Below are 26427 nucleotides of genomic sequence, written 5' to 3'. Positions count from 1 at the left end.
TTCAAATAGGTAAGTTAAAATGATGGAAGCATCTAATATACTAAAAAAAAGCAAAGTAATTCCATAACTACAGTAGTCTTTACAGCATTTAGTTAGACATTGGGATCAATTTTATATATCCTAAATATACTCTGTTTTTTACGTGTATGGAGAGATCTGTTTCTAAAACGTGCTCCTGCTGTATAGAAATTGCTAGAGGAGGTAATAGTTACTTTGACATAGTAGCACAGAACTTGGCAGTTTCATGACAGCCACTAAGTGGTGAAACTTGCCTGGAAACTGTAACAAATTATTCGTTTGCTGGGTTTTTTTCTGGAGGTTGACATTAAGTTATATTGATATGTTTCTTTTTCACTACTAATTGTCCCCTGCACCCTGGCTGGCCATGTACAAGATATTTACAAAAGGTTTACAAGCCATTTACATTGCCAAGAAACTTACAATGGAGGGATAAAAATAAAGGTCATAACTTAAAAGCCATCAAACTTATGAACTTGCTAAAACCTTCTAAACAGATCTACAGTGATCTATCAGCATTCCTTTTATGTGCATTTCTTGTTTTTGTTGGGTTATGAGCAGTGTTTGTTCTGTGTTTGAACAGCACAGCTGGGTCTTGGTCCATAGTGTGGACTTCTAAACAATTTTATAAGGAATACGTATTTTTCACTGAATATGCTGCCTTTGTTTTTTTCAGTACTTCTAGTCTAAAAATGTTGGATAATTTTTTACTGCTACAAAGAAATTAATACATGATACAACCGTGTCCAACAGTGAAAACAGGGGTTTTTTCTGTAGTTCTCTGGTTATCATATTATTTGGCTGAGGAGGGGTTTTTTTCTTATCTTTTGTTGTTACTGTTGTAGGGGGTTTCTTTATTCGTTTTTATAGTGTGCTAATACCTCTTCTGTTTGATACTGCTATTCATACATTTTCCTGAAATCTCAAAATATGTTTCAAGATACAGAGATATCTTAATTTTCTGCCTGCATGACAGATCTTTTCACCATCTTCTTCCACACTGATGTTTTCCCTGCTTACCAGTAGTAGGAGTAGTCATATCCTATTCACAAAAGGCTCCATTGTATTAACTGCCAAGTATTCTTCTATGGATTAGAGATAGACCTTGGTCTATCCCCCTGTATTTTAATGGATCTGAACAAGGAGGTTTCTGTTGTGATCCAGTTCTAATGACTTATCCTGTGACATCCACCCACCATTCTTCATTTAATTTAATTCTATTGTCAACCTCTGATACACCTCTGAATCATCATTTTATTGAGTACTGATGGATCCCATATTTCATGATCCTGGTGCCAGCCCCCCTTCTACTGAATCATACAGACTATTCTTATATGATTTTTTTAGGACCAGTTACTGGGATGTGCTATGCATAGAGCATTGTATAGCACTGTGATACTGCCATTACAGATGATGTGTCACAGGTATGCCTTCCCAATGACGTAGGTGGGAAAAAAAGGGAGTTGGTAATTATCTATCCATTGCTTACAGCATATGCTTCATCCTGAGTGGCAATAACAGTGTGCCTGTGTCAGCAGTCTCCTTGTTTGAAAAATATTCCTGGATTATATGATAACAAGGAACCCTGTGTCATAACTGGAATTACGTGTATAAGAAGGTGGATGGTGTTATGTTTATTAAGGCTGGATGTTGATGAGGTGGTCTTGAGCCAACAGTGCTAATAAACAACTCAGCTACATGTGCATGTACTGAACTGACAGTGAGTTTTGGAACCTTGTTATGTGATTGTTTCCCTGCTGTTTTTCACATTATTTTACTCTTTGGGTTGGAAGTATGCACGCTCTTCTGCTGTAGCAAAACCTGTATGGTGGTATACACATTCAGCATCTTCACAAGAATAGTGAGATGGTAAAATACTGTTCATTCACATAAGAACTAGGAGCAAGCACACTGAAAAAGTATGAACAGTGCATTGTGTGAGGTACTTATTGGCCATCATATAAACTCAGAAAATTTCCATTAATTCGTACACTCACTTGGATAATAAGTGTCAAACTACAAATTCTTGCTCCAACAAACTGAGATTAAATCTTCTCATTGAAGGTTTCTTAGAATTTTTAATATGGCAACATAATTTAGTGATGGATACTAGAATACTAGTTACTGTGCTGTTATGGTGTTATGTAGAGTAAAAAGATTTCTTTGAAACTGTTACAGAATCTTTAAGAGAAAACCAAAAATTTTACCTCTATCTCAAACTTTCATGTTTCAGTGGCCTACTAATGTTGCAAAGCTTTGTTTTCCATTTTCTTTTTCATTAAAATGCCAATATTGATGGTCATGCTAGGTAAGTTATATAGCACTTTTCACATATGCCTTACAGATTTTAGATATAATTTTGTTAAAATTTCACCCTAATTTTTGGCAATCACTCATTTATTTACTGTTAACATTATGTAATATTGGCTCTGAGGTATCTAAACACTATGAAGTATACGTCCAACTGAAAAATTTGTAAGATTCTATTCTAGGTTTATTTACGTGCAGGTAGGCAAGGTTTTCTACTATATATTGGAAATGGCTGAAGTCTCTTATCAGAGAAATCAGAGAAAAGAAAATTAGGGGTCACATAAAAAGATAGGAAGTTATTAGTGAAGAGAGAATTGTGCAAGTGAAGACCTTGTGTTGTGGGTTTTTTTCCCCCTTATTGTAACATGTTTGGCATTCTTTTAGTAATTATTTTGTTGCTGGACATCCTCATGCATTGTAGTTTTTCCCACAAACATGTTTGACGTTTTCTCTGTCCTGCCTTCCAGATGAGTGCTATGGGGATAGTTCTGCAGGAGTCTGTCTCTCTTACTTGCCCTTTTACTGCTCTGGTGGCTCAATATGTTATTATTGATTCACTACCAAACCAGAACAGCAATGAGTTGGTGGCTGAAAGAGTTTAATGAAATATGGGAAGAATCAAGATGAAATGCTAGATTTAGACAAGGCTTAAAATGAGCCATGCGTGCCAGATGACTACTGTAGCTGCTAGGTCCTTTGTGGTGCTGAGGATCTCCTGGATACATCTGCACTGTCCCTTTGCATGGCTCTCACATTCCTTGGCCTGGGCCTCCATGGTCTAACCTGAATAGTTAGTTCACTCCTGAGGTGTCTCTGGATTGAATGTACTATGTCCCTTGCTGATGAAGTGTCAGTGTGTCTGAAAAAATAGTCAGAAGACAGTCGTAAAGACAGTGTGGAGGGCACTGTGCAAAGTCTGGCTACCTCTGCCTGACTGTCCTCCCGTGCCATCCCAGAAGGCATCATACTCTCCTATGCTTCATACTCTGCCTTACTCCCTGCTAGAGTGTACCACACCTAGCCTAAGCAGTATGGCTTTTGGGAGGGTTGCCAGCACCTTGACACTGCTCAGGATAACCTGAAAAACAACCCAGTAAATCTGAACACAAAACCATCAAGTGTTTATAGCATTTTGGCTTGGGTTCGTGAGAAGACTTTGGCATAGTTCTGTCATGCCTGGAGATGGCCTAGATTGGAGGTGTCACTTCCAGCACAATCAGCCTGACACACTGCTAGCAGGTATTAGGGTAGCTTAACACCCCTGAATTCTGCCAATAGTGGTGAGCAGGGCCCTTTTTAATTTCAGAAAATGAAAGCAGAATATATGTGAAGGAGACCATGTGACTGCATTAAATATAGTAGGATGCATGCATGTCCTGGCAAGAAAAGGCTCTGACAAGCATCCATACATTCCTGTGCGTGTATGTGCCTCCTTGGAATCTTTCTTGTGCAGATCAGAAAAAGTTAGTGCTCCCTGGGTACAAAGCCCAGTCAATCCTTACTTCCTTTGGAAACAACATCAACAACAGGCTGGAATGCCATTTATATAAATTATGTGGCATCATCTTGGTGAAGGGATAGTCACCACACCTCTTATCTTTTCCTATTGATGTGTGTTTCCTATCCAACTCCTTTCAGAGGTTCCTAATTGCAGAAGACATCTTCCAATGGGCCTGTCACCCTAGGCCACACATGATACCTCAGCAAGGATGGGAGGGAGAATGCTCCATGCATTATACATGTGCAAGACAGGGTAGGCACTGCTGACCTTTTGATGTAGGGCAGTGTCAAAACATGAACAGGGCCAGGACAATGTAACACAAGAATGCCGCCTTTTGTTAACCTTCAGCATAGGACTTCTATTTCTGGCTGGAATACTGTGTACATGGTGACAGGTGTGCTCACACAGTGTAGGGGATGTTGCTTTACTCCTTTTACGGTAAGTACCCAGGGTAGCTGTACGGCCAAGAGTTAGCCAACAGTAAACACAGGAGGCCTGGTAGAACACTGGAAGAAACAGTTCATTGAGAGCGGATGGCATAGTGTGTGCCAGCTCCACAGCAGACAGGAACTTAAACTGCTAATCCTCTTAAAGGCATATTTCAACTCAAAGCAAGGCACTTGAAGCATCACAAAGTTTTTGATTTGCTCCTGACTGAGGGCAGGTTAGAAAAATAGAGTAGTGAAGTTCCACTACTACACTGCGCTTCTTGTAATATACATCAGCTTCATGCTTATCCTCACTGTGTTTCCCCAACCCTGTCTCACTTGCTTTTTCTTTCCTTTTTCTTCCAGTTACGTTTTCTTGCTCAAGAACCTGTTTACTGCACAGAGAGACACATAGGTCGTAGGTTGGTAGGCATGACACCTTATCATGATGAGCCGCTCTGTCTCATGATGGGCCACCTCATCAGGTGCTGCTCTGGGAATGTGATCTACAAATGAGTAAGTTTAACCTCCTTCTCATGCAAAATGGCAAGTTTTGTCTTTCTGAAGCAGGTGTCTGCAACAGTGCACTATATTGTGTCTGTCTTGTGTGTATATTGTGAACAGAAAGGAGTGCTCCCTCTGCCAGAGGCTTTGTGCTGGGGATAAGGAAAGCAAGCAGATCTCTGTTTCTTCTTTTATAAATAGAAAGTCAGCGGCTTCACTACCATGCAGTTTAGACATTATGCTGGGCAATAGTGCAACTGTTGTAAACAGTTATGTATGCCTGGCATTGTGCACTTGTTGATCACTCTGTGAGACAAGACACCTTGTGGTGATAGTGCCATATCGTAGGACGGGATCTGTTTGAAACTGTCACATAGGCAGTGCCTCGTCAGTGTTCACATATACTCCCATTGCATGAAATGTGTCAAACAGCAGTTGTTCACGCAGCAGTGGGAAAGCTGGCATTCACGTCTCCCCTGCACATTCTTCATTTTGCAGTGAATTCAATTACTACACATTTGACAGACATGCTGGAGCAGTTTAAGTACAGAGTTGTTGCAGTATTTCCATACAGCCAGCCTCAAGAGGGAGTCAGTAGGTTAACTGTGATACAGCAAAGCTGTCTAATCCTACAGGGTCTGGTATTCCTTGGGGAAATAAAGCTCTGGCTAAGCACGACCAAGGGGAAGCAGAATTTGTGCACTGTATAGACTGGTGGCTATAGTTGTCACTATAGGGCTCACTAATAGCCCTTGTGAGGGCTGGTAAGAACCTTGTGGAATGAGATCCTTCATCAGCTAGGAAGCTATTGCTACTCTGATGTGTGTCAGTACCGCAGTAAATGTTGAGCTGTTGTCCTAAGGTTCTGAATTATTGCAGACAAGGTAGAAGACATTTTTAAGGGTTTTGCCCTTGCATTTTCCCCTGTCATTTGTCTTCAATTATTTTCAGCATTGTTTTCCATTTTATATAAACACTATTCTCAACATTGACTGATGTGTCCTGGGGCATCCGCTTCATAACAGTGTTAGAGGATAATATTTTGTTTCGTTTCCTGATAGCTTCTTGAGTGCTAAGGATTATGAAAAATACAATATTTAATTATAAATTCTTTCCATTGACTCTGTGATCATATGGTTGGCTCTTGGTAATGTTATTGTCAGTACTGTATTACTAGATAATGAAAGAGAGTTGAGGACTTGAACATTATTTCAGTGCACACATACCAGGAAGCGTGACACACATCCATTGCAACCTACACATGTAATTTGCTCTATCAAGTGTCTCATGAGATAGGTTAATATTGCAGCCAGTGAATGGGTATAGTAACAAGTGCAATTTCGACAAAAAAAAAATCATCCAAATAAGTGAGTATTCTGGCACATGGGGCTGTAGCAGGTTTCCACACATAGATCTGGAGATCATCTAGTCCAATCTTCAAAGAAGGGTCAGCTAAAGCAGGTAGTCCAGGACTGTGTCTGGTCAGGTTTGGAATATCTCCAAGGATGGAGACTCCACAACCTCCTTGGGCAACCTGTTCCAGTGTTTTACCATCCTCACAGTAAAAAGGTGAGGGTTTTTTAACATTTAAATGGGATGTTTTGTATTGTGATTTGGGCCTATTCCTTCTTGTTCTTTCACTGGACACACTGAGACAAACCTAGCTGTCTTCTTTGCTCTGCCCTCATCAGGTATTTATACACAAGGATGTTCTTGCACCTTCTCCAGGTTCAACAGTCCCGGGTCTCTCAGCCTCTCATAAAATGAGAGAAACTCCAGTCCCTTAGTCATGTTTGTGTCTTTTTGATGGACCGGCTCCTATGTCCAAGTCCTTCTGTAATTGGAGAGCCCAGAGCTGGACTCTGCATTCCAGATGTATCTCATCGGTGCTGAGCAGTGGGAAGGATCACCTCCCTCCACCTGCTGGCAATGCTTTTCCTAATGCAGCCCAGGATGTTGTTGGCCGCCTTTGCCACAAGGATGTACTGCTAGCTCACTTTCAACTTGTTTCCCACTAGGATCCCCAAGTCTTCTTATTCCAAGTTGTTTTCCAACTGCTCAGCCCCCAGCATGTATTGATGCATGGTGTTATTCCTCCCTAGATGCAGGACTTGGTGCCTACCTTTGTTGAACTTCGTGAGATTCCTGTTTGACCATTTCTTAAGCCTGTCAAGGACCCTCTGAATGGCAGTAGCGATCACTCCTCCCACTGTTTTGTCACCTGCCAATTTGCTAACTGGCCTTTAGCTCAACTTTGTGATGCTGATCACAAGTCTTTAAGCCCAGCAGCTCAGCCAGCTTTAACTCTACCTCCCTGACCACTTATCTAGGCTATAATTCATCAATTTGCCAGTGAGGATGTTACAGGAATGAGTGTCAAAAGCCTTGCTGAAGTGAAGATAAACAATACCAACTGCTCTTCCCTCATCCATCATGCTAGCGATTTCATCATAGAAGGCTGTCAGGTTAGTCAGGCATCATTTCCCTTTCATTAATCAATGCTGACTACTCTAAATCACTGTTTTTCCCTCAATGTGTTTGCAAATGGTTTCCAGGATTATTTGTTCCATCCCCTTTCCAAGGATGAAGGTGAGGCTGATGAATTTCTAGCTAGTTGCTCTGAATGATTTCTGGAGCACAGTACAGGAAAAGTTGTCCAGTTAAGCTATCTATAGAGCAGCAGCAAACCACTTTTTAGTTCATCTCAGGAATCTGACGTACATGTGCTCAGAGGTTTACCTCCAAGTTCCTTACCTCTCTAATTAAATCTACTGCAAAAGGCAGGTTTTGAAAGTAAAAAGGATTTTTGTAATGGATTCTCCATGTTTCTTGTTCTGTTCATATTTGAAAATGTGTCAGAAGCGGGCTGTTGTATAAAATCATTGGCAATTGAAAGTTTTTTAAATGGTCTTGCTTAACAGTCACTGTTAGTCATGATAGACATGACCCCTTATTTCTTGATAGTAATAATTTTGAGTAGTAATTTACGTGTCATTACAAATAACAGTAAAGCTAATCTGTGCTGATTTCCTACGCTAAGCAAACTCAGCTTACTGAATAAAAATTAATAGTGATCTCTTTTTAAATAGAAATTCTGTTTCAATTGACAGGCTAAGGATATCAGTGAGGCAAGTTATAAGGACTGGTAATGTCTTTTATTAGACTAGTAGAAAATAACTAGGCAGGATTTGTTAGGCAGGAGTGTTTCTGTGGAATTGTTAATGGCAAAATGTAGTTTTAGTCTAAGTCACAGATAAAACAAAGACAGGGAGATGGTAAGATCACCACTTATAACCAACAAGCCTGAAGATTTCTTCAGTGTACCCTCTGTAGACTTCAGTCACTTCTAAGTATGTCAAAAGTTTACACAAGGGATAGTATTATTTCTGAGGATTTTGAATAACAAAGGCTTGGTCTGAAATTCTAGTGTCCAGGAGATTCTGTGTTTTCTTTTTAAATTTTAATTCGTGCTGTCAAGTAAATTTACCTCTGAATTGCCAATTAACACATTCTGAAATCTAAGTTTTATAACCTTTGAAAAAGCCATACTACGCAAAATGAATGGGGGAAGAAGCTGACATTACATATTGGGAAAAGTCTTTCTTCGGCTGGTACCTCCATTACTCCTTGGTAGTTGGTGAGGTTAGCAGTGGCAATTTGGTAACTTGTTGAACTGGACCATCAACTCCAGTTAGACAATATATTGAGGGCCTTTGGATGGGGATTTTGCTGTATTGTAGAAAACACACCAGACATATGTTACCCCTCCATCAGTTTTGCTTGGAAAATATGCAAAATTTATTCTCTTAAATGCAGAAAACTTTTTTTTTTTTAAATCTGACTTAGACCTGATATGTGATTCACCTGCAGTAGTCATGCTTCATCTCTACTTTTCCCCCCCCCATATTCTAGTGTGTGAGCTTAGACTGATTTTCAGGTATTGGGCAGCAACTGTTAACAGAGCTAAAGTTTATTAAAAAAAGATGGTTTTGAATGTTGCAGATAAAATGCAGTTAAATAAAGTAGCTATATAAGGAAAAATGCCACATTTTTACAGTGAGCATCCAGAATTAGCACTTGCTGAAAACAAGACAGCAGCTTGAGAAGGACATTTCTAGCAATGACCATCAAAGCAGTTCATGCCCTATGAAGAAGCCCGGCTAACTGTTGAACCTTTGGGCTCATTAACACTCCCACCCACAGCTGCAGTGAATAAAGCTTGGAAACGGCTCCTCAGCCAGGTGTTCTGTAGGTACTACTTCAGGGTTTTGGTTGCACAATTCAAACAGCTTGAGTCTTTTGCTGAGGATAGTTGGACTATTTATTTGTTCTTCTCCATCTCCTTCCCCCCTTTTTTTTCTTGGTGGAAAAGCTTGAATCTTCTTAACTTCAAGTGAGAGAAATAAAGCTGATATTGAACTTAGTGGTAAGGGATGTTTATGCTGCTTAATAGTGTACATGTGAATATTATTTTCAAGGAATACACTGAATTTTGTGGGTTTAATGTGTATTTTGTTACTATTTTCAATAGTTTAAATTTTTTTACTTTTAAAAGTACTGATTTGGAGTCTTTGGTACAGATTAAGTTTATGAGGGCTTTACTTTTGCTTTGACTGTTATGTTTCCTTAAAAACATAAAGCAAATGCTTGATTAATTTTTTAAATGGATTTGCTATTTGTGTATTAGAGAATGCTGATCCTTTTAAATTCTAATCAATTTTGAGGTACTTTAAAATTAGACTCTTATACTCCAGACTTTGATAGAGTTTTATCAGAGCTAGACTAACACTTCTGTCTGAACTCTTTACACGATGAAAAATAAGGCTTCTAGAGTGCCCTATTTTTGTTTATCATGGGATTTCCACCATTACATCCTTTATCTGTTCTGCCTATGTTCCTGAAAGTATTCTGATATCTTCTACTTTCTTAACACTGCAATTCTGGAGAGAAATGATGATGAGAAAATCTGTCTATAGAAAATTGACTTTTATTGTATGAAAATAAATTGCAATCCCTAATGGCTCCAGTTGAAACATATACATAAAGAGCTCAATACTTATTGTGCATTATAAATCAAGGAATGTTAAGTTGTTCGTATCAACATTTTGATGTATGACTTGTAATCTTGATTGTTTGGGTTGGCAATTTTGTGTTAGTTCAGGATAGCAATTGCTTTCTGGAAACATACCTTAGTTTTCATAACATAGGCTAGTTTTGTTACAGATACATGCCTCTGGTCTGAAAGTGAACAGTTTTCTCCTACTTCATATAAAGAGAATAATTTGAATATTTCCTTCCACTCTTCTTGCTTCTTTTAGCTGTTCTTGGAGATGTTACAAAAGAAGCTCTTTCTCGTTCCCTGATAAAGATAGTGAATTAACATGAAAGAGCACAGAGCATGTGATTAACTTGTTCTGTCACGGATAAGTAATGCACATGAAATGGAGAAGTGCTAGTAGAGAACCTTTATTTGTCTGGTCCTATTCCTCCCACCCCAGTTTTGTTTTTGCTGTGACAGATACCTTTGAGCTTGAGGTTTAAATCATCCATTAGGAATATCATTTTCATGCTGGGGGGGGTGTCTGTTCCCCAGTTTGTTTCCCTTTGGAATAGGCTGGTGATAACTTTGCAGTGGAGGGACAGAATGATTTATCAGGCAAAGTGTTATTGTGTAAGGAACTATGATCTGTGATATTATGAAAATGGGAAGCGGTGTAACTCCTAACAATGAGAAAACACTGTGTGAGGGAAGTAAGAAAGCAGACACTGCTTGTTAAGCCAGATGATTTTTGTATTGTTACATTACTTGGAATGGTAGGAATAACAAACTGTGTGGGAGTATGGGAGAAGTGCAATAAAGGGAAAGAATAGAAATGATTTGCAGAAATGTGTCAAGTACTTGCACAGCTGCATTTTCCCCAAATGCTGTCAAGTTCCCATTGGCCAACTACAAAGCCATTCTCATTGTCAATTTATGCTTGCTTTTATGATTGAAATGAATCCTAAGAGGTGGACAGAACAGAATGAATTTTAGAGAAAGCTTTTGCAAAGAGGCATCGCAAAACAAGGCACAAAAGCTTTTTGGTGAGAAAGAGGTGATAGAGATTGGTTTTACTGCCAGCTTCCCATTCGCATAGAGGTCAGTGTGAAGACACAAGTCATCTGCGTATGATCTGAAGAGATATGGACAAGGAACTAACCTATAGTACCCTTGTTTAGAGGAGGCAGTGGAGAGATGTAGGGACATCAGGGCTGGCTGCCACATGGTAAACTACCCAAATTCACAGTTAATTACTCTGCAGTAGCCCATGGTACCTAATCTAAAGGATTAAATACAGATGCAAGAGTGGAAAGATAATCTTTTTAAAAGAAGTGTATTGACTGAATGCATGAGACTTAAAATTGTGTACTTTGAATCAGTGATGCCTTGTCTTACATTCAGGTACCTCTTTACCACGTGTACTGTCAGCTATGTTGCCTTTGCTGGGCTAGAAATGCTTAAAAATAGTGCTCAAGCCTGAAAAATATGACAAAATAACAGAGTTAGCTTTGATCTGTAAAATAACAACTGAGGTATTAGAATTGTGTAGTGGAAATAGGTATTTTTGAACTGACAGTGGGGCACAAACAAAGTGGTGAGGTGTTAGAATTTTCAAATAAATTTGAACGACTTTGAATTATGTCTGATTTTATCAGACAACTTACGCTTCATGCTTTCACGGGGAGAAGCTATGAAAAAGCAGAGCACTGTATTATAGTTTGGCTTAGATCTAAGAAAGATAAAAGAAGATGTAATGTTAAAAAAAGCTTTTGAGGGTCAACTAGTGGGAAGTTAGTACACCCTGTTAAGTACTTTGTCTTTTAGTATAAACAGGAGCGGCTTGATCCTGTGAGCAGAAGTGCACAAGTAAAATGAATTAAATACTTGAAAAATAATGTCTATGTAACAGTTCTGATATATTTTTTCATTGACACCAAGCAACATGTATACCACAGTACAAAAATACAAAATGCGATCCTGGTAAGGGATTAATGTTTTTGAAGTAGGAAAGCTCTTGTATCCCAGATGAGAGAAAAATCTGGGGAACAGCGTATTCCCAGCCATGCAAATAGGTGGTCAATAGCAACATATGCTCAAAGTATTTGTTAGCTCCGGCCTTCATATGAAAGCACTGCACTCTAGGTCAGATTGTATGCAAATACAACCCTGTTACTTCCTCTGTTGCAAGTAGTCATTAAGGGAAAGTACTGCAGGCTGAGAATATATTGCTGCGCTGCAAGTGTGACTCTAAAATATTTACCTTTAGAATTTTAAAATGCAGATTTCCAGGCTCCTTTTTAACAACAACAACAACAGAAAAGTCAAAGCGTTTGATGTGTTCATTGTTGCCTTGTAAAATGGGTGTCATTGCAGTCAGCCTCCTGTTAAAAATGTAGACGGCTTTGAGTGGAATCTTTTGGCCTCATACAACTATAAGACAACAGGACATAACACTGGGTATTTTTTATTGGAATCTATTATATGAAAAAAATATGTATACTCTGCAAGAGCACAAGAAATACCAACCAGGCTGCTCTAAGTGGAGGATGCCATTTACTCAAGGCAGAGAGAACTGCTTGGTGCAAGCCATCACAGTAGCTGTTTAGGTTTGTGAGTGCCAAAATTCACAGGTTTTTAGAGAGAAAATGAGCACAGAGCTTCAGGGTATCTTACAGAACCGAAGTAAAATGCTGTGTTTGTAAATAAGCTGCCGAAAAAAATAAATGACAGATATTTGCAGTCACTGCAGTTTCCAGTGTGGAGGAGCAAAATGAGGCAGAGCACTAACAAAATGGATTCTGGCCTGCCTTCACTCTCCCTGTCGGCTCCCGGTCACCTACTGCCGATGTAATTCAGGGCTCCGCGGCCGCGGAAGGGCAGGGGGCCCGCCTGCGCGCTTTTGTGGTGGGGGGGCCCCTGCATAGTAACGGGCTTGTGATCTTTGGCGCCGGGGGCGGGGAGAGGAATGTTAATTCTTGTAAAAAGACGTGAAAACTGCATTTGAAAGTTAAACGCTAAGAACTGGCGAACCTGGTGCGGGGGGTTACGGTTTCTCCTGCCGCCCCGCAGCCGCCTCAGTGCCCCAGAACAGCCGATGGGGGGCGCCCTCGGCCCGCACCGCCAGCCCGGGCCGGACCGTGGCTGGGGCGGAGGGAGGGAGGGAGGGAGGGGAGAAACCAGCCCGGCACCCCCCGCTCGTACCCCGCTCACGGTTCAAGGTCAGGGCCGCGTAAGCTGCCGCACAAAGGCTCCTTTCAAAGGCCGGCACACCGGCTTCGCGGCCGCCCGCACAATCCCCCATTCAGGCGCTGATCCCCCGCGGGACCAGGCGTGCGTGACCCTCGGCTCGGGGAGCCGCCGCAGCGCCCGGCCCGGCCGTGTGCCGTGCTCCGGCGCAGGGCAAGGCAGGGCGGGCGGCCGCCCCGGGTGAGCGGGGCCGGCGGTAGCGGAATGCTCGCTGGCGCCCGGACCGGCGGAGCGCTGCCCGGCTGTCCTCGCCTCCCCCCGCCCCGCCCCTCCCGGCGCAATTTGCATGCTACCCGCCCAGCTCGGATTTCACTGGTGGAGACGCTCTCTGCCGGCGCCGTTGATTGGTGCTTCTCCCCCCAGGTCGTTTGCATACGGCGGGGCGGGGCGCCCGGCAGACCTGCGGCGGAGAAGTTGAGTGGGAGCCGCCGCCAAGTGTCCCGCCGAGCGGCTCGCGCGGAGCCCGCCCCGCCCCGCGCCGCCTCCCCGCACCCTCCGCGGGCCCCGCGCCCTGCCCGGGCAGCAGCCGGCCCGCCCGGCCCGGCGCGGCTCTCGACCGCCGGCTGCCGCCAGCCGTTCCTCCCTTCCGAAGCAGAAGATGGCTGAGCACAGCCTCCCTGCGGGATGGAGGTAGCTGGCCCTCGGCTGAGCCGGCGTGCGGGGAGGGCTGTTTCCCGCTGTGCTGCAAATCCTCCCGCGCCGCTGGCGAGGCAGGCGGCTCTGGCCCGGTAGGCGCAGGAGGGATCTGCCCCAGCCTCACCTTTCGTGCTGTCGGCGGTTGGCTTCACCGGTCTTTCCTATGGCTGGGATATACAGCTCTACTCTGAAGACCCTGGAGGATTTAACTTTGGACTCTGGTTATGGGGCAGGGGATTCCTGCAGGTCTCTTAGTCTCTCTTCTTCCAAGTCCAACTCCCAAGCCTTCACCTCTTCTCAGCACAGAGGCAACTGGTGGTACTACTCGGGCTCCATGAACAGTAGGAATAACAGCTGGGATACCGTGAACACCGTTCTGCCAGAAGACCCCGAGGTTGCAGATATCTTTTCCAAGTGTCCTAAGCTGCCGGATCTAGAGGAATACCCTTGGACTGATGAAGACATTGGAAAAATACTCAGAAAAGGGAAGGGAGATGGCAGTAGCAGAACCTTTTCTCAGGAAGCTGTCAGGCGTCTCTCACAGTTACTGAGGCGCGCCTTGATCAGGGTCTCCAGGGAAGCTCAGCGTCTCAGCGTGATGCACTCCAAGTGCACCAGGTTTGAGGTGCAGAGTGCTATCAAGCTCATCCAGAGCTGGTCGTTGTCGGAAAGCTGCGTCTTGGCGACTGTCAAGGCTCTCTCTCTGTACAGCATGAGTGCTGGGGATGGACTGAGAAAAGGTAAATCAGCTAGATGTGGCCTCACCTTTTCAGTGGGGAGGTTTTTCAGGTGGATGGTGGACACTAGGATCTCAGTTAGGATCCATGAATACGCGGCCATCTCTTTAACCGCTTGCATGGAAAACCTGGTAGAAGAGATTAAGGTCAGGGTTTTGGCAAGTCAGAGCCCAGATGGTGGAGGAGGGGAGATCTCAGCTGAAATCCTGGAGATGGTTATCAACAATGATGCTGAACTTTGGGGAGTGTTGCAACCTTATGAGCATCTCATCTGTGGGAAGAATGCTAATGGTAAGATACTGCTTTTACAATATCTAATCTTCATACCGACAAGCTTTGCAGTAAAATCATTGATTTTGATGGACTTTGGGTTTTTTTTGGTTTTTCTTTTCATCTGAATTGCATCTTGGTCGTGGTTTGTGTGTGCGTAAAGCAGGCATGATGGTTTTACCAGGCAAGAATGTTCCTGCTTTATTCTTAAGAAAGGGGCAGAGGCTGTGGGAAACCAAGCCCTGTTGTCCTAACAAATGTCTCCTGACTTTTTACCAGCTGCTGTTTTGAGCAATTTTACTGTAACTGGCATGTAAACCTGCTTCTCTGTAATCATAAGGTGAAATGTGCTTTACAAGCTGCTCCTCAGAAAACACCACTATTGTTTTAAACAAAACTTACATTATAGTGAGTATTTTGCAGTTTCATCTTAAAGATGCAATTCCCACGTACAGCCTGGAGAGGGGAAACAACATTATTTTTTTTTCTTTGTGATAGTAAAATTCAGTTTCTGAACAGAAACTTGTAACTGCATGTTACTTAGACTTCCTTCTAGTTTAGCAGGAACCTGTGCTGAAATTACACTCGTGCAATAAACAAGAGCTTGTGCTTGGCTTGCCACAGTGGATATTTGGGATGGTGCCTCAGTAATGAGAATAACATAGCATTAAGGTACTTACCTCTGTAATTTGTTTAGAAAGCAGACTTTTTGAACAGTTAAGCAAATAAGCAGAGAGAGGAATGTTGGCGTCTTCCTATGGGACTGAGGAGTAGTTTGAAAGACTTAAGTCATGACAGTTCTACTAAGAAGCTGCAGTGTTTATTTTGCATTGTCACACTGAAGAGTACCATATTTTTTCCATGGAAAAATTGAGAGAAACATTGAATTTAGAAAACTATTCTGTGCACTGCACACAGTTTCGTGACTTCTGCTGGCCTCATTGTTATGGTCAGATATCCCATGCATAAAACCTTTCTGATTTAACTCTATAAAACTAAGTGGCTTGGTCCTCTTCAAAAGATAATCTCATATTGAGAGACAAAGGAAAGGAGCAGATTTTCTTTGATGGGGAAAAAATATACCTTAGGTGAATGTTAGTAATGAAGTGCTTTGTTAGGGAAGGGCTGACTCAACTTCTGATCCTTGGGTGCATTGATTTCCTGCAGTTATCCTATACAAAAGCAATAATGTTGCCGTTCAGATCACTAGTAGGTGAGTGCAGTGACTGTCCCCATTGGGTGAGCCTGCTTCAGATTACAGTGTAAGAGGATGGCTGCTATTACAGCGCTCACAAAACCTCTCTTGTGTGTTCTGTCTGCCCTCTGTCCACCGACTGTTACTAAACGTATGTGAAAAAAGTGTGAAGAGCCCTTTGGGATGTGCTCTTGGTGCTGGTACAAGACATAACTGTAACATTAAAAGTCAAACATAGACATCTACTTTTTCTAAGTACAAGCTCTTTGGTGGAAGACTGTAAGGGTATGAGGATATCTTGTCCTCTGCCAAAACACTTGTCATAATTCTTTGCGTATCATGGGAGCACTTGTCACCGGGTCCAAAAAGAGGACGTGGTTCCTTCTCTTGTTCCTTACTTAGGGAAGCTGGAGTGAAATGTTGTGGTTCTGTGAAGTAAAACATGCACTTGAGCTGTTCCTTGCTCAGTGCTTTTGCCACACAGTTTCTGTGTGTAAAATGGAGAGGAAGAGTAAGTCCCTCAGAGCTTTTTTTTTTTCCTGCCTTTTTTTTTTTTTCTTGAGAGAGATCTCTTTGGAAAAACTGCAGTGAATGAATGGAAGCTGGTGTGCAATGGAAACGGGAGTGACTGTGCAGGGAAATGCTTATAAATATTCAAACCACCAAATGGTCAGTTATGATAACGCTTGTGTAGTGTAATACCAAGCAGTTACTGGCCACAGAAGGGTTGGCTTCTGTTGCCTCTTTTGTTGTTCCTGTCTTTCAGATCAATTCTGTCAATAATTGAATGCATTTTTAAAGTCTGAAAATGGAATAAAACCACACATGAAGGTATCCTGTGATTTCCTGTGACAGTCTGTCACTAGTATTTTACCTGACACAAGTCAGTGAATCTTCTAAATGGCTTTTCTTGCAGTTGTAAGACCACAAATGGTTTTATCTGGATGCAAAAAAGCTTGAAATAACTTCTTTATTCTTCTCCCTGTAGGAATTGTAAATTAGTAGTATTCACATAATTCTTCACAGTGCTTTCAAATGATCTTGTCTTTTACATTAATTTAAATCTGAGGTAGATCTAGCAGTAAAATAACTGGATTTATTCCAGTGTAAGAAACAGGAAAACTTGCTTTACTGTCACTTTTGGTTTTTTTATAGTAAGAGCATTTTAATGGAGTACTTGTAAACTGTGCACTTGGCATATGTTTGTTGGGTTTTGTTTTATAGCACTGAGTTTGATGTTAGAGATAAAAAGCACTTAGAGGTTAAGTTCTAACTCCAGTCGAGCATTGCAATCTCTGGATAAAATCCATGGCAGAAGATTGTACTGGATTATCATAATGGACCTTTCTGGCATTATGATCTATTGAATACCATTTTCATTATTAGATCAGGATAGCATGCTTCTTTGGAGTCTAAGAAACAGTAAGTAAATACATAAATCTTTGTAAATTCTTAAGAGACTGAGGTTTAGACCTGTGTTTCTTCAGTGACTAATACCCCATCAAAGACCATAGTCCAGTCACTGTGCTTAAGGCTTTGGAGGCTGAAGGCTTAATATTCTGTATTGTAACAAGCGTGGTTTAGTGAACAGCTGGTGTGTGAAGGGTGAAGTTAGAAACTCAGTAAATACTTAAGGGGGATTTTAGTATTATTTTAAGATAAATAATGATCTGTGGTGGGTTTATGTTTTTGCCCTTTCCATGAAGTTGTTCTTTAATCAACTATTTGAGACTTCTGTGAGACGTTTTCTGCTGTCAGTGTGAGTTCTGAGTTCATGACTGGGATTCGGTCTCTGCCTTGGAAGGAGGAATGTCATCTGAATTTATGGTTGTAAGGAGTTCTGTAGAGCTCTCTGTGAGTTTAGGTGGGCTATTGCAAAAATAATGCCATGCAAGCTGGAAAGAAAATGAAACAAAAGCAGCAAAAATGATAAGCAGCTACTGAAATGTAGTTACTGGAAGGTAAAAACAAAAAAAAAAGGTAATGTACATTGGAATACGTGTTTTATTTGTTATTTTTAATTACTTGGAGATATATGATATGTATTGGTTTGATACAGCTAGAGAATGCATCTGGTGGTTTCACAGGGATTTGGAGACGTTAATTTGTAATATTAGAGTCTATTCATTTGAAACGTTTGTTGGGAGACAAGGAGAAATACAAACTTACATTGGAAATGTGATTCTTCTACTTCATGTTCCTGTGTTTCACTGGTGCATGGTTCACTAGAATCTGAACTGTCAGCACTGCAAATACATTTTGATATTATTGCCCTATTAACTACAGAACTTATGTTGTACTTAACTATCTAGTTATTGCCAAACCCTCCTGCGACAGCCAATACACCTGCTGTGCTATTTAATGCATCAGCACATCCTGGTGTTCTGCATATGTAAGTGTTGACAGATGTCTTTGCGGGGGGAAAAAACCAAAAAGCCAACCAAACAAAAAAAAAAGGGGGGGGGGGGGGGGATATGACTGAGTAACACTGTTTCTTCACATACCTCTTAGCCAAAACACTTGACATTCTCTGTGCATGAACCAATCCACAAATCGGCCTGTTGGTTTGCTCAGCTGATGAGTAGTAGAAACAGAGTCTGAAATAAGCTGTGCTTGTGTTTTGAGACCTTTATCTTAGAAAGGACTTAAGAGGGGAAATGTGTAACCTTTCCTCACGGTAGGAGGGAATGATTTGGACTCAGTAAAATTAGACCAGGGATGAACTTTCTTCTTTTGATACTAAACACTGTGGCACACCCTACCAAGCATCAAGTGTGGACTTTGGATTTAGTATCACTAACTAACCCCATTTTCTTTCATATTTGTCACTGTGCTAATATAGATTACTAATATAGATTAAAAATTATTGCTGATTTTAACATTGAGGATTTTTAGAGTTATGCTATTATAAAAAATCCTTTTTGTAGTTATCAAAATGGCCTGAAATAACTTTTTTTATTTCAAGTGTAGCCATGGTACTGTACTAAAATCCAGCAGGGAAAAGAAATAATTTATGACATTTCAATAAACAGAATGTCCTTTTGTTATCTGAACTGAACGAACTGGTGTGCTCATAAAGAACTTGATCAAATTTAATAAGCTATCAGCTTCACAACTCTTCAGGAATACACTGCGTTTTGGAAGGAGTGCGTTTTGGGGAAGAGAGCTGCAAATGCAATCAATAAACTAAGATGAGTGGAAGTACAAAGCTAGTACAGCGGTACCACAGGTGATTTGCAGATCATTAAAAACAAAAACCAAATGCCTCTGTCTCCTGCGTCATCATCTGAAGCAGTATTTGGAAGCAGTGTTGCTTACTGGGGATTCCTGGGCAGGGATATGATAGACCTACGTGCATGTTTCCATGTTAGATGAGCTGGTTGTAGCTATTTGATCTATTGCTATTTGATCAAATAGGTTGATCCTATTTGAACTATGGCTTCATTCACCTCTGTACAAATGTACCCCCAGCATACCTTGTGTGCTTCTACTCCTACATGCTCAAGAGCTTGAATTTATATCCACAAACCCACAGGGACAAATTCTTTAAACCTTAATGTTAGTGCTTGTATATACATGCTCGCCTCTCCTACAAACGCAAACCACTAGATGCGCGATTAAAAAACACAAGTATCTGCAGATATGCGTCTCGCTTATGTTAAAGGGTAGATCAAGTAAGGCTAAAATGCCTATTTTTTCCCCCCTTATAGTGGGTTTTATGTGTCTGTATATGTAATTTGGTGATAGTAAAGGAGAACTTCATTGATGAAGTAATAATGCTGTTTAATCCTTCAAATTGCTGGCATTACACCACGGCAGTAAAATCTTTGTTCTTTCTGTTCACTTGGTTAAAGAACAAGTGCTGAAACTCCGTGTGTAACTACTAGTAGCAAACGCTGATATGTGGATTTCAAGTGGAATCGGTGCAGTGACAGCTTATCTCCGCAAAACTGAGGAGCTAGGCCTGTGAAGAAGGAACCTCTTGGAGAGAAAAGTCTATGACCTGTTGTGTTGAGGCTGAAGATTCTTGTTACTGTGAAAGCCAGGGGTTTGAACTGAGCAAATACTGTTGAGGCTAGGCCAGAATTTTATCCTTGGTATGTTAAATCGTAAGTTATAGCAGGGTTTTGGTGGCTTTTCAAAATTTATTTTTCAGATTAAAAAGCAACCTGCTTTAGCTCACAGTTTAGCGGTGAACACCTGTGCAATATTTGGGGTGCTCTTGCATTTTTATTTTCTACGTGTGTCTGCAGAAAATGAGGCATGAGCTTTGAGTGTTCATATTCTTAATAATAAAATATGATATGGTTGATGTACATGTCTTCTGACATTGGAATAATGGAAATTAAACTTGTCTCTTTTCCAGTTTGAAGATCTTGCAGCGTTCAGTCAGCTAGTCTTTCTGAACTGAGCCACCAGAGGTTGTTTTTTTTTCATATACCTCATTTAATTTCTTACGTGATTTGGAACCTAAACTCATCTGATCTGGGGAGAATTGATGGCTGTCAGTGAACCTCCCTGACTGATCGCTAACATTACAAATTGCTTCCTCTTGCTTGAGATCTGCACTCACCCAGGGCATGGATGCTATATATATTGTAGCTGTTTTGAAATCTTAATCCTACCTAATTTGGGGCTATTCCAAAACTAAATGCAATAGTAACATAGGGTGGCAGTGAATTTTAAATAAATTGTATTTTGGTGATGGAGTTGAGTTGAAAGGCCTTTTTACACTGAAAAATCTTGTTTGGGTATTAATGTTGTTGTAACTTTTTCATGTTGTTATAGTTTATTTCTGCTGACACACCTGGTATGATTCAGTTAGTCTAGTTAATGGTCCACTTGGAGCTTCCTTCCTTATCTGTTTCATTTTTCTGTCCCTTTCCCTAGCTTGGTGTGTAATGCATGGGTATGCAAAGGAAATGTTTAAGCTTATGAAGCCCTCTGTTGTATGAAATGCAAAATACTGGAAATATTTATTTACAATAGACTATAAAATTCACTTACTACACAATTAGCAAGTTGCAGAGGGGAATGGGCTTAGGACTCAAGCACTTAACTTCTGAAAGAACTGGAAAAAGTGCCTGTTTGCACTTGGGAGCTTAAACCCAAGATCTTAATGTTGAGCTAGAAGTTAGTTCATTTTTAAAAGGAACTCATCTTACAGCAGTGCAAGAAAATGTGAAATAAGGCCAAAGGTAATATTAATCCTGTGATCTTCACTAACTTGATATTGTCCTTTCTTAAAGTAAAATGTAGAATGAACAGGTGTCTTATCTTGAGTAATTTGCCCATTGTACCAGCAGAACTCAAAAGAAGAGAAACAGAGGCTTCTAAACTGAGTAAAACCACTAGATACTCAGCAGCACCCATCAAATCCCTCAGCATTCTTTATTCTTCTGAATATTTGGGAACAAGATCAAAATAATTTTTCATTTACATTTTAGCTCTCATTTTGCATTTAGTCAATGCTAAGTTTTTCAAGTCAATATATGTGGTCCTTATTTATAAATATTTCCATGATGTTCTAGGCTTTGCAGTCTTAAACTCTTGGCATTAAGAAAAAACCTCTCTCATTGGCTAAGTTCTACTACACCAGGAGTAAGCAGAAGAAAATGTCCATTTGCTCACACTGAACCATGATAATTCAGACTGAGGAACAAAAGAATAAAGCCAATCATTGCTGATGCTGTTCTTGTCTTAATAGGATTAATTTACACATTGTTTTGAACATAAGTGCCTAACATGACATTTGGTTAAGCCTGAGGCAATGGTAAAACCAGTACAGTGGTGGCTTCGTGCTTTCTTAATTTACAAATTTGGATGAAAATATTTCAACAGAACTCTGATTCTTTCCTTTACAGAACAAGAGCTACATTTTAACAAAAATTAAACACAAGCTGCACCTTGTTGAGAGCATCTAAGTCAATTTAAGGATTCAAAGTTGTGCATTTATGAGTGGGGAGAGCCTTTTAAATGGAGCCTTCTTATTGGCAATGGAGGCCTTATCACAAGAAAGCAATAATGGGAAGAGGAAAGGATGCAGAAACGCTGAAAAGTTTGTTTCTTTCACCCAAACACATCCAGACTTGCCTTCTGACTTAGGTCAGTAGCCAAGCTAGAACTGTGAGTTCATCCCGGTCCTGAGGAAATGTTTGGCTACAGCGGGTGTGACTTGGTGCAGTTGGCAACTGGAGTGAGGAGAGACCAGTGCTGGGACAGGCCAGCTCTGGGCAGGGCACAGCTGAGGGTTGTTTGTTCATCTGTAATTAAAATGTCTGCCGGCCGCCTGCTGGGGTGGTGGCTGCAGCTTTTGTGAGCATGGTGTATGTGGGATAGAATTAATAATGTGAAAGGAACTTCTGAGGGAGGGGTCTGCTGTAATTGCTGTTGTCTTCAGGAGTAGAAACTAAGGATCAGTCATTTCAATTCAAGTTAAATGGAATTCTGAGCGATAAAATCCTTGTCTATAAAAGCCTACTTGCTTATGTGTTACTTGCAGATGAAAGTCCCTTAAAATTGTAAACTTCCTCCTCATCTGCTCAAAACCTGTTACTTAATGATGTGATTTCATTAACTGTAGTCTAGCTGATGTTTTCTGTGGTGGTCCTCTAGGAAGCAGTTGTTTGGATTGGTCTTTACTGTGATCTTAACATGAAATGACCCTTTGAAATAGACATTCAACAGAGCTGAGATCGTGGACCTGTGAGAATCATTAAATCAGGTCACAGGGATTGCTGTGAGTGTACTTACTTTCTTCCTGTTGACAAGGCAAAAACTGTCTGGTGTTCTTCGTACAAGTTTGACCCAGACAACTCCTAGGTTAACTGTAAGCCTGAGCACTTGTCCATCTTGTTCTGGTTGTTTAATTATTACACCTGGACCATTTCTTTCTTAAAGCTTGTTTGATGTTCACAAGGCTACTTAACCTGCTTCACATCTGAATTGAGCAAAATACCAGCTTCTGGAGGATGCTGCAAGGTTCCATTCAGTCATTCGTGTAAAGTGCTTTCAGGCTGTGGCATGATAGGGACAGTAGAAGACAAACGATCTTCTCAGTCATCTTCGGTTGGTGTACATTGTTCATGTGTGGGTTTCTCTCTATGCTAACTGTGTTGTCTTACACTGAGAATATGCATCTCTGCTTATTTTATGCACAAGTAGCAAGTTAGCTATTTGATAAATTTCTGAAATTGATGTCTAAGCTCTGATTATTATTTTATTAAAAAAAAATTGTTAGAAGAAAGCTAGGGAAGTTTCCAAGTGACCAAAGTAGTGCTTTTTTGTAGTGTTGCAGTGCTACAGCAGTCTACCAGGAGGCTGCATTTGGCTCTCCCTGTCCAGAAAATGAAAAAATCTTGACATAAGCAAAAAAGAGGAAAACTGTGGAAAATGTACTTAAGTAATTGCTGTAGTTTTTGTGTAGCAACACCAAAATGCTTGAGATGATTAAGGGTATTTGTGGTATAATCATAGACTAGAGACTAAGAAGCTAAATAAACATTTAAGACCAGCTTTTCAGTTCATGCATATAGATTTATAAGAACTGATAAATTTGCTATGGGGCTATACAAGATCAAAGTAAATGTTGTTTATGATATTTCAGGGATGAGAGGAAAGGAACACTACAGAAGACATCTGTTTGTCCCATTCTTTACTGTTTATAACATTACAGTCCATGTTGGGTACTTCTGTTGCTTTCATTTCTAGCCCAATACGCAGTCTGTTGCCTGGGACCTGGAGAACAAAGAAAAAAACATGACCTACATGTTTATGCTGGGAATTATACATTAAAAAGATAAACATGCAGAGGCTTAATTATCTATTATTTTCTTGATCTTATGTGGCACTTTCTTTCCCTGTTTAAGTCCAAGATGACAGTGAATAGATTTTCTTCTAATACTTACATTTTAGTGCTTCTGAGTAAGGCACACTACTATTTCAGCTGAAGGACAAGAGTTGAATATTGGCAAACTGCTAAAGTAGGGAATTAGGCCAGTTTTGCCTCCTATTCTTTCTTCAAACTGTTTTGGATTTTTGATGTTCTAATAGAATTTAGTAGAAGTCAATTTCTTGTTTGCTTGTTTTATTTAAATGACTACCCAATACTCTGCAGCACAGACTCATGTCAGAACTAGTAGATGAAAGCAAAAGCCTGGGTTTCTAGTTGCTTTTAGACAGTTCACTCATCTTTAACTTTGATTCCACTTGGATGACCCACTGATGGTCCTGCAGCTTCTTTCAACCTGAAATTGTGTGTGTCTCAGCCTTGCCTGATGGGTGAGGAAGCGGTGTCAGGATGCTGCTGTGGCTTGTGACGAACATTTCTGTGGTAGGTATGCAGATATGCAGGCAGATAGCATCCCTCTGTGTACCGTTAGCTGGAGTGTTAACTGCAGAGATGTCTCTTTGGAGTGTTATTGTGTGCCGGATTTGGGAAGAATTGGTAATGTGAGTCATGAGAAACATAAATGGACTGGTGCATGCTGTAAATTTGTCATGCTTATCTGTTTCTGCATCACAAAGAGTTGAGAGGTTTCCTTTTTATTTCTTTTTCAGGTTTTGTGCTATTTCCTGAGATAATACCACAGGCCTAACCAAAATGTTAGGAATGGATGTATATTGTAATAATATGAGAGATAATATATAATGAAATGGATTTCCTCTGTGAGGCTTGGATAGATAGAATTTCTGGTTAATTGCACATTGAATTTCTGCTCTTTGGTTTGCATGTTACCTTTCTTCCACCCTCCATCTTGTTTTCTGCTCAGCTTGCAATGGCAGTTTTGTTTAGTCTAGAGATGGTAAAAATTGCTCTAGAGTTGAATTGATACAGTTTTATTATAGTCTTAAGTATGGTTTCTGATACTTTCACGTTATGATGTCAAATTTATAAGGTATCTTTGGATATTTTCACAAAGTGGTAGTTTAACTTAGAGTAGAGAGAAGATAGAAAACAATGTAATAGTAGCAACCAAGACACACAATTCTTATTAGTTGTTTTTAATAAGCCATTTCATTCTATTGTCAATATGTAAAGACTTCTAAAGCTTGTCTATGGGCTTTTTCTTTTTTTATTTCAAGTGTTATAAAAAGTTCTCGTGCTTTGGCAGTATACGTGAACATTTTGTCTCGAGTGAGTATCAGTTTTATTTGAACTTGTAAGATACTTGAGGGTGATGACAGTAAGATCAAGTAGAAAATTTGTCAGAATTGTTGTCAATGAACTGCTGCTGAAAGCAAGCTTAGAATCCATGCAAGAAGTGCTGCTTACTGTAAAGTTTAATCTTGCTGGAACCAAAGAAATAATTTTCATTGAGTTTAATGGGGGGTTTGGTAGGTATCCAGAATAGGTTTGCGGATTTTTTAGATGTCAGGAACGCTTCTACCTGGCATGGTGCAGGTAGAGGAAGAGAAAGGCAGAAAGGCAAGAAAATTAATCGGAGTTGTGAACTAGGCTCAAGGGGGAAAAAATACAGTGTGTTTATTTACCAGTGCTGAGAGACCAGAGTTTTGTTATGGAACGAAGCAGTGGCTTATGGATTTTAGTCTGTGATTCCTTACAATATCAAGGGAATTATTTTGCTTACCAGAAAAGGCTGGCTTCTTTCTGAAGCAGTTGCCTGGGCTCTTCTGAAATCGCTTGGATTGAGGCCACGTGTTTGTTTGAGGTAGTTTTGTTTTAGTACTTTGTAATAAACTTAAGGGCTTTACACCTCGAGGTGGGAGAAGCTTTGATGGTAACGATTCATTCCATGGAAAACCTGGATGTCCTGTTGTGTACGCTGGGGGCAGGGGGGATTTAAAGCATCTGTACACTGAGGTAGTTCTGTAGCTGTGCTGGAGTGTGATGTGGGTGACAGGTGTTTTCTTTTTTAATATTATTCCTTGAAAAAAAGTATGTCCTTTCCCCCATCACCCCCCCCCCCAGTCCCATTCTCTCAGGGCAATACCAGATGCAGGGTCTCTTATTAAAGGCACTGAGGGAAGATTCATGTGTAATGCTACATTTCCCAATGGAAAGCAACCCTGGAATTGCTTCTGGCACGTTTTCCTTGTGTGTGTAATCTTGGGTCTCATTTTTGTTGCAGACATGTGGAAATGCAGCTTTCGTCACAGGTTATTTTGTGGGATAATATATGTGCTGCACATCAATAAATTTGGGGAGGGGGCTGTTTTGCTTTGCTTTTGAACAGTCGCAGTGACCTGTGACCTGCTGGAATTGCATGATAAAACTGTGTGAATTTTCTTCTACCTTGACAGCAGTTCAGAATATAATTTTCCTTTTGGAGCATGATGATGTGTATGTAAGGCTGTGTGACTATGGTTTTTATGTTCACTGCAGAAGGCCAGAGCTCCCCTAAGGCAAGCACAATTTATGAACTAAAATGAATATAATTTATTAGCATGAAGGTAACTCTTGCCATGTAGCCAAGACATAGATAATGCATATGTTATGGAAGAAGATACTAAATTGGCACAGGGCATTTGGCCTACCACCATCTGCAAAGCCTGAACTCCAATTTTCTGCTGTTGCCATG

The 26427-nt window shown here is 40.7% G+C and overlaps 1 protein-coding gene across 6 annotated transcripts in view; it reads left to right on the top strand.

Annotated features, from left to right (window-relative positions):
• ABTB2 (ankyrin repeat and BTB domain containing 2) overlaps window positions 1-26427 on the top strand; it is a 155965-nt gene that overhangs the window by 7761 nt on the left and 121777 nt on the right. For 5 of the 6 annotated variants that reach the window (XM_037401864.1, XM_037401863.1, XM_037401862.1 and 2 more), the window contains one exon: window positions 4624-4773. In XM_037401864.1, coding sequence (XP_037257761.1) covers window positions 4770-4773 — 4 coding nt within the window. In that variant the 5' untranslated portion in view covers window positions 4624-4769. Of the gene's footprint in view, window positions 1-4623; window positions 4774-13550; window positions 14713-26427 lie in introns of those variants that run through there. The other variant, XM_037401860.1, reaches the window with a different exon arrangement.

Source organism: Falco rusticolus, chromosome 10 (genome assembly GCF_015220075.1).
Source record: "Falco rusticolus isolate bFalRus1 chromosome 10, bFalRus1.pri, whole genome shotgun sequence".
Classification (NCBI taxonomy): Eukaryota; Metazoa; Chordata; class Aves; order Falconiformes; family Falconidae; genus Falco; species Falco rusticolus.
The sequence above is the reverse complement of the archived record's forward strand: the minus strand, read 5'-3'. Positions and strand labels throughout refer to the sequence as shown.